This window comes from Xenopus laevis, chromosome 2S (genome assembly GCF_017654675.1).
Source record: "Xenopus laevis strain J_2021 chromosome 2S, Xenopus_laevis_v10.1, whole genome shotgun sequence".
In the NCBI taxonomy this organism is placed as follows: Eukaryota; Metazoa; Chordata; class Amphibia; order Anura; family Pipidae; genus Xenopus; species Xenopus laevis.
In genome coordinates, this window is record NC_054374.1 from 67,601,848 (window position 1) to 67,610,647 (window position 8,800).

The 8,800-nt window shown below is 42.3% G+C and overlaps 1 protein-coding gene across 1 annotated transcript; it reads left to right on the top strand.

Moving 5' to 3' along the window:
* The first annotated feature begins 225 nt into the window (after positions 1–225).
* Positions 226–5,991, top strand: LOC121400350 (zinc phosphodiesterase ELAC protein 2-like). The gene is made up of 3 exons (XM_041583265.1): positions 226–440; positions 5,674–5,724; positions 5,808–5,991. Exons 1-3 carry the CDS (start codon positions 238–240, stop codon positions 5,974–5,976), a joined length of 423 nt encoding a protein of 140 aa, XP_041439199.1. The 5' UTR covers positions 226–237; the 3' UTR covers positions 5,977–5,991.
* The last annotated feature ends 2,809 nt before the right edge of the window (positions 5,992–8,800 follow it).

Genomic DNA, 8,800 nt, shown 5'->3' on the forward strand with positions numbered 1-8,800 from the left:
CTAGAGGGATGATCCTTTCCAGGGATAGGAACTAGTCGCTACCGTCATAGAAAGGCGTCGTGGCGCAGACGCTTAGTGAAAACGTGACCGCTGATTGGATTGCGATGTGGCGTTGATTGGACTGCCTGTTGCCTAGGAACGACTGAGCTGGACGCTGATTGGCTGAGGGTGGTTCGAAGAGTAGGTTGTTCCAAGTCGGCTGAATGTGGCTTAGTTTCCGGCCTGTGCGGTTCTGTCATGTCTCAACCTCCCTGCCAGGTTCGGGCTTTCTCCAGCCGCAAGGACAAGCCTCCCAAGGACACGCTCCGTCACATAAAGAGACGCGAGAAGCGCCAGGGAGTCGGCCAGAGCAATGGGCCCGCCACAGTCTATGTGCAAGTAGCCGGGGCCGGCAGCCGGGACTCAGGCGCCTCGGTCTATGTCTTTTCCGAGTTCAACAGGTGCGTCACCGCTGTAAGGTTTCCCTGTGGGAGAGGCCGGTTTATTCTAGTGACGTTCTAGTGATAAAGTCTCAAGCCCCATTGTCACCCTAATGACATAGGACGAGCTGATGTCTGTGCCTAAGTAGCCCTGTATGTAGCCTTTGACAGGAGCATGTCATTGGCTGCCTTTGACTATTCCTTTATGTGTTGCTGGGAAATGTTCTCATTTTGTGGCAGCTAGTGTGCTTCATTGTGCTTCATTGTGGCAGCTAGTGTGCTTCAGTCGCTCTGTCAGAGGCTGATATTGGTTGTGCCAGGGAGTCTTTCCCTGCAAGTGGTAGCCATGGCGTGTGCCAATGATCATGCTTCACTGTGTGTTAGGAGTGTACCAGTGTTATGCCAGGGAGGGCGCTTCATGGAGTGTACCAGTGTTATGCCAGGGAGGAGGCTTCATGGAGTGTACCAGTGTAATGCCAGGGAGGGGACTTCATGGAGTGTACCAGTGTAATGCCAGGGAAGGGGCTTCATGGAGTGTACCAGTGTTATGCCAGGGCTTGATGGAGTGTACCAGTGTAATGCCAGGGAGGGGGCTTCATGGAGTGTACCAGTGTTATGCCAGGGCTTCATGGAGTGTACCAGTGTAATGCCAGGGAGGGGGCTTCATGGAGTGTACCAGTGTTATGCCTGGGCTTCATGGAGTGTACCAGTGTAATGCCAGGGAGGGGGCTTCATGGAGTGTACCAATGTTATGCCAGGGCTTCATGGAGTGTACCAGTGTAATGCCAGGGAGGGGGCTTCATGGAGTGTACCAGATAATGCCAGGGAAAGGGCTTCATGGAGTGTACCAGTGTAATGCCAGGGAGGGGGCTTCATGGAGTGTACCAGTGTAATGCCAGGGAGGGGGCTTCATGGAGTGTACCAGTGTAATGCCAGGGAGGGGCTTCATGGAGTGTACCAGTGTAATGCCAGAGAGGGGCTTCATGGAGTGTACCAGTGTTATGCCAGGCAAAGGGCTTCATGGAGTGTACCAGTGTTATGCCAGGGAAAGGGCTTCATGGAGTGTACCAGTGTTATGCCAGGGAAAGGGCTTCATGGAGTGAACCAGTGTAATGCCAGGGAGGGGGCTTCATGGAGTGTATCAGTGTTATGCCAGGGAGGATACAGAAAGCGAATATATTACCTAATTTCCCCAGAGTCTCTCCTGAGTCTCTCTCCAGAGTCTTCTGGCTAACACTGAATACGGTGGTTATATCCAACACTATATGCGTTATGTGGACGACACATTCTTTATCTGGTGTGGCAGCAAAGACAAGTTACTTAAATTTCTGGACCACCTTAATATGGTTCATGGGTCCATTAAATTCACTATGGAATTTCATCCAGATAGGCTGCACTTTTTGGATGTGAATGTGACACACTCTGAGGGTAAATTTGTTACGTCCTTGTATAAAAAGCCAACGGATAGAAACACCCTGCTTAAAGCCGACAGTTTCCATCCTCCGGCTTTACTTAAAGGGTTACCACGCAGTCAATTAACTAGAGTGCGGAGAATTACTTCTAATGATATTTTGTTTGAAGGAGAATCGGCCAAATGATAAAAAAGTTTGCAGAAAGGGGTTATGACGAAACAAATCTACTGGATATAACCAAAGAGGTATTCAATACACCGAGACAGGTTACTCTAACAAAAAAGAATAAAAACAAGATGGCACAAAATAGAATACCTTTTATTTCCTCTTATGATACAAATGCTAAACAAGTACGTAAAATAATTCTTAAGTACTGGGGAATATTAAAAACTGACCCAAAATATGGTAAAATATTCTTTCAGCCCCCCCTCTTTTCATATAAAAGGGGAAAATCGGTAGGAGACCAGATAAAACCGAAACAAAAAAATCTAAAAGAGAATAGTAATACAGACAGTGAGGTAAATGGAACATTTCCTTGTAGGAAATGTAGCCACTGCAATGGTATTATACAAGGAGATGTAGTACAACATCCACTGAAGGGCACTAAACATAAAATAAAAGGATTCCACACATGTGACAGTACAAATATCATTTACTGCATTAAATGCCCATGCGGGCTAGCGTATATAGGACAGACAAGTAGAAACATGAAAACCAGATTAAACAAACACAAATCGGTTATACGTAATTATAAGCCCCCCAAAGAGGAACAAAAAGAAAAAACAGGGAAAGATAAGAAAAAAGAAACCACATTGGCACGCCATTTCCAGGAAAATGGACATGGGGTAGCCCAACTTAGGTGGCAAATTTTGGATAAGATTTATGGAAAAAATGAGAGAGAAATAAAAAGAAAATTATTACAAAAGGAATGTTTTTGGATTTGGCAACTGCAAACTAAATATCCACGTGGGTTAAATGAGGAGTATAATTTGAACTGTTACCTTTAATGGAAATTGTATCCAATTTTTAAGTGCTGTTGGAATGTATCCAACTTTTAACACTCTTAGAATTGGTGTCTTTGTATTTTTACATCAAGGTTCTAGTCTGAATTACTAATCTTTGATTTTTTATAGATGATGCATTGAACAACCTACTATCCAGGGACAGCTTGTGGATAGGGTAAGATATAGTGAATAAAGTACCCCCTCTTGTAAAATATAAAGATATTATAAGTTACCGAGGAGTTTCATGACCATATAAAAACACGAGGCCGAAGGCCGAGTGTTTTTATACAGGTCATGGAACTCCGAGGTAACTTATAATATCCTCATATTTTACAACTGGGGGTACTTTATTAATTATAATACACAAATTTTAGTGAGTCATGTGACAGAAATTACATCACTACTCACCGTTTATAACTGATGACATCACTACTCACCGTTTATAAGGATATAATTTACAAGATATTCATAGCTTTTGTGTATTATAGTCTTATATACTGTCGTCACTTATTATCGGAATAATTGCTTTGTTCTTTGCATACAATTGTATTTGTGTTTTTCTTTATCCATTAGGTTTTGATTCTTCTTCCTTATAATTACTGATTTTATCATTTATAGTTTTTTTTGCACAATTTTTACACTATCTCTTCAAGTTCTGCACAAGGGAGTGTCCTGTAGAGAAGAAGATTTTTTCCAACTTGAAATTGGGACTATTATCCGCACAATTGGCCTCATATTTATCTAAATTATAAAGGCTTCACCTTTTAATACGTTTTTTAAAAAATGCTTATAAAGTTTTTATGGCTTTTGTATAACACAATTATTTCCACGCTGTATCATTTCACAATGTTTAATATATTCACACATATATGTGCAATTATGCAAATCACTAAGGGTTTTTAAACACTGTTTTGGAGTGAATCTGCATGTCTGATGAAGGGGCACGCCCACGAAACGTTACATCACTTGACTAAATAAACTTGCAGGGGAGATCCCCGCTACACCAGCTTGTGTTGTTTGGCTAATTTTCTACATAGATGCCAGGGAGGGGGCTTCATGGAGTGTACCAGTGTAATGCCAGGGAGGGGGCTTCATGGAGTGTACCAGTGTTATGCCAGGGAGGGGGCTTCATGGAGTGTACCATGTGCTTCTGAAGGCTGCCAGTCAGGTTCCCCCCTGCATGTAATGGAGAATGCAGATCTCTTTAAAGGGCTTGTTCACCTTCCAAACACTTTTTCACCAGAAATAAAGAATTTTTTTTTTCCATTTGCTTTCCACTTGCCATTTTTCCAAAATCGAAGTTTAAAGTTGAATGTCCCCGTCTCAGGTGTTTCAGTCTGGCAGCTCAGTAATTCAGGTGCGGATTGTGAACTGTTACAATTTGCTCCATTAGTTGATACATTTTTCAGCCGCATCTGTGGAATATTAGCACCTATTGTATCAATTCTAACAGCTGCCTTTAATGAAACTCAGGGACTGTGACAAAGATAAGAAATGTACCCGCTATATGTATTTATTTAGAACAGTTACAGAGTCTGCGACCCCCCCCCAGAGCTGCTTTCGAAAGACAAAAGAAGGTAAAAAATTTAACTTTACACTTCAATATTAGAAAACACATCGAAAATATAAAGTAATTGGAACTGGTGAACTATCGTAAACCAACTGAACTGAAAAAAAGTTTTAGAAGGTGAACAACCCCTTTAAAGAGCCAGTAAAATACTTTTTAAAGTTTGTATCTGTTCTTCTAGTGGCAACAAATGCTCTATTTTATGTGAGAGAAGCCTTTGTGTCTACCTGTGTAAAAACTAAAATCATTGGTTCTACCCAGCTTATCTGTTTTCTACTATATAGGCCTGTGCCCTGTAGCCCAGCCTGCCTGTCATATCATTCTAAAGGGAAATATACCCCAAATTGGGCTGATGTAGAAAAAGGTGCATAAACACTGTCTGAATTTCCAGACGTAAAGAAACCATAAAAGCCTGCCAGTGTGTTTGCCAGCTCCTCTACCCCTCCCAGAGTTTCAATGTATTGCAACCCCTCCCATACCTTGTTCCATTATGAAGTGATGGATTCTGGGACTTGAAGTCCCTGTGCATTGTCCACTATGGAAAACAGAGACATAAAGTCCTAAAGTGCAGTAGGAACATTTACCGGTAAGGATCTACTGCGTATGCGCCGAATGTCACAAAGTTTTCTGATTTCACTTCGTGACACTCAGCGCATGCGCAGTAGATCCGTACCGGTAAATGTTCCTACTGCGCATGCGCCAGAAGACGCCGGTCAAAGCAGGAAGAAGACTGCGTGGGAGAAGATGGCGACTGTGAACTCCTGAGGACAGGACCTGCGCAGAGGGGTGAGTAACAAGTTAGGGGCATTTGCCCAGGGGGACAGGTAGGCCAGGGTGGAGGAGGGAGGGGGGGCAACACAGGGGAGGGGGAGAGGTTTTGCGCCGAGTGGGGTTTCCTTCTCCTTTAAGACAGACTCTAGCACATAAACTAAACATTGAGATATAACTATATTTTTAATACTAGCTACAGAGTTTTTAGACTTTTTGGGTTGAGTTCCCCTTTGTAGAGGCTCCCACTTTGCTAATAATATTACAATATTTATGATATGAGTATCTCTGTTATAATTTCAAGGAGTGTCTAGGACAGTAAATAAATATTCAGTCTGACCTTCAGACAGACCTTCCCCACAGTGTAGGAAGCACTGCCTTAGAGAAAATATTTTGTTTAAGCCCACTGTTAATGAATGCATAAAGAATCAATGAGCTTTGAGGGTGCTGTCAGTGTGACAGGTGCAATGCAGATTTTATTTACTGTTTTTTCCCTTCTGCAGGTATCTGTTTAACTGTGGCGAGGGAACACAGAGATTGACGCAGGAACACAAGTAAGGGTCCTTCCTTCATAAAAAGTGATGTATATTTTAGGAAGTGTTTGTTTATGAATGTAACATTCTTGTTTCTCTCCAAGATTGAAGATAGCACGGCTGGACAAAATTTTTTTGACCCGAATGGACTGGGCCAATGTGGGGGGCTTACAGGTTAGTTCAACAGAATGGTTTCTGGATGTTCTCTCTGGCCACACAATGACGGGGGCATTTGAAGTTGTATATTTGAGTAATATACAGAAATGCATCTGAAATAGTATTCAACTTGATGTAGTAGGGCTGGTGCGTGGAGTTTTGTTGGTAGAATTAGGAGACAAAATAAGTCGGTCGAATGATATCTGCCATCAGACCCCTTTTCCAAACGGCTACTTTGGTTGTTTACTTTGGAAAAGGGGAGGGGGCGCTTGAGGGTGAAGGGGTGGTGCACCAGACCTGATTGCGCTTTGTGTTAATCCCTATCTCAGTCTATGGCTTATTAACTGTACTCTGCTGCCTACCAGCACTCGCATGCCAGGGTTGGCAGTTTATGTATTTAGTTTACCTGATTTAATTCAGGGTTAATCGACATACAGCCATAATAGACTGGCTTCTCTCTCTTTGGCTATGGGAGGGTGTGCTTGAGGGTGAAGGGGTGGTGGATATTTTAAGGCCTAAAAGCCATCATACAAGGTTTACCCCGACTTATGGCTGTTAAATGATTGTATGTGACTTACCAGTATTTACATTTGTAGGCTCGTGGGTTACTCTTTGACATCCCAAACACCCACTGTATGCTGTGTACTTTTTTGCCCATTTGAATTCGGGTTCTTTGCCTCCCTGTCCCTAACCTTGTTTCTGGTCTAATCTATAACTTTGTTTCGAACTGCTTATTTTCCAATATCTTTTTAGGATTACATCTACACATACGTCTATATAAGGTTCACCAGACAAGCGGCTAACTTGTTAAAGATTAGACACTATTTAATTTTATTTTTGAATAAGGGGAGTTCCATATGTCTTATATATCACTCAGCATTATCAATCTTAAACTAATCACCGCACCTATCCTTGATTGTATGGTGCAAGGAACTGTGACAATTTGATCACGCATTATAACTACTAAGCGGCGCTGATGACATGCTAATTTTGACAGCCGCACCAAGTAAGGAGATGTGGTAACGCGATCGCTCACTTAATATGAGAAGGGTATTACAGGTAGTTTTGGATAACTGCAGAATCTATTGCTGAGTATGTACTGAATATCTGACACTTTGGACCCGCCCCCTTTCTGACGTGTCATCACGTCATTGGCCGGTTTGAATACTAACGGCTGTTTGTGTGTCTATTTAGAGGGGTGAACCGGCAGCAGCGAGATGCCTTTGACAAAGCCTGTGATATGCAGGTGAAACGCGCGTCAGGCGCATTTTAGAATTGTTAGGCAGGGGGGCTGAATCTACAAAGAATCTTTGGGCTACCGCTTTACAGCAGAAACGGGTGGGAAGCTCTGTGGGTGAAGGGGTGGGTTCTCGACTATGATTTTGTGGCTGGGATAGAATCTTAACCTCCATTTAAATCTAAAACTAATTGAATACGGCTACTTTGGTTGTTTATCTTTGGGCTACCGCTTCACAGCAGAAACGGGTGGGAAGCTCTGTGGGTGAAGGGGTGGGTTCTCGACGGTGATTTTGTGGCTGGGATAGAATCTTTACCTCCATTTAAATCTAAAACTAATTGAATACGGCGACTTTGGTTGTTTACTTTGGAAAAGGGGAGGGGGCGCTTGAGGGTGAAGGGGTGGTGCACCAGACCTGATTGCGCTTTGTGTTAATCCCTATCTCAGTCTATGGCTTATTAACTGAACTCTGCTGCCTACCAGCACTCGCATGCCAGGGTTGGCAGTTTATGTATTTAGTTTACCTGATTTAATTCAGGGTTAATCGACATACAGCCATAATAGACTGGCTTCTCTCTCTTTGGCTATGGGAGGGTGTGCTTGAGGGTGAAGGGGTGGTGGATATTTTAAGGCCTAAAAGCCATCATAAAAGGTTTACCCCGACTTATGGCTGTTAAATGATTGTATGTGACTTACCAGTATTTACATTTGTAGGCTCGTGGGTTACTCTTTGACATCCCAAACACCCACTGTATGCTGTGTACTTTTTTGCCCATTTGAATTCGGGTTCTTTGCCTCCCTGTCCCTAACCTTATTTTAAACGCTCCTCTGGACTTACGGTTTTAATTTATTTATTAAAAGTTAAGTTTTATTGTTCCTTGAGTCCTCGGATTTAAAGATGGGGTGGTGCAATTTCAAGGGTTAATCTTTTTCTCTTTTGTGCTACTATTTATCCATATAACCCTGCACACCATTTGTCTGTTTCTCTTTGATTTAGGGGTGGTGCTCCCTTATTCAGGCTTACTTACATTCCAATTTCTCCCTTTAATTTTTCTTTTTGGGATTTCTTGGTGTAGCACACCCCAATTACTTATTAAAGATGGTGACCCCAATTATGAACTTACAGTCCCGCTTTGAGAAATGGTCCAATCAGCTTTCGGATGTGTTCCAAGCTGGCTCGAACAGCAATGGTTCAGCGGGGGGTAATGACTGGAAAGCCCTACTCACAGATTACCAACAAGAGCAGATTAAATTTACCAGGGCATGGTGGACTGTATCGAGTTATAATAAATAAATTGAGAATAATATAATACCTAGGGGGTTACGTATAAAAATTCTCCCCACATTCGAGACACACAATGAGAATTTCAAGGCAAAGTGGGAAGAGGTACTCCACAAATGTTCGATGCAATTACTGAATTTAGCTTGTGAACATGAAAAATGTGTTGTATCTGAGTTAACGACTAAAATAAATGATATAGAGAAACAGCTATCCGAATTTTCTCAGAATGAACTCTATATTACACGTATGTCCAGGATCAATTCGGAAATAGACCGTGTAGCCCAAGAAATAATAGATAGGAAAAGACAGAAATATATTAGAGATACCACTGACTATTCAAGTGGGACTATTTACAAATGGGGTCGAAAGGGCACGAGTAGGAATATGTCAAATAGTGACTATTCAAGGTCAGAACGATGGGG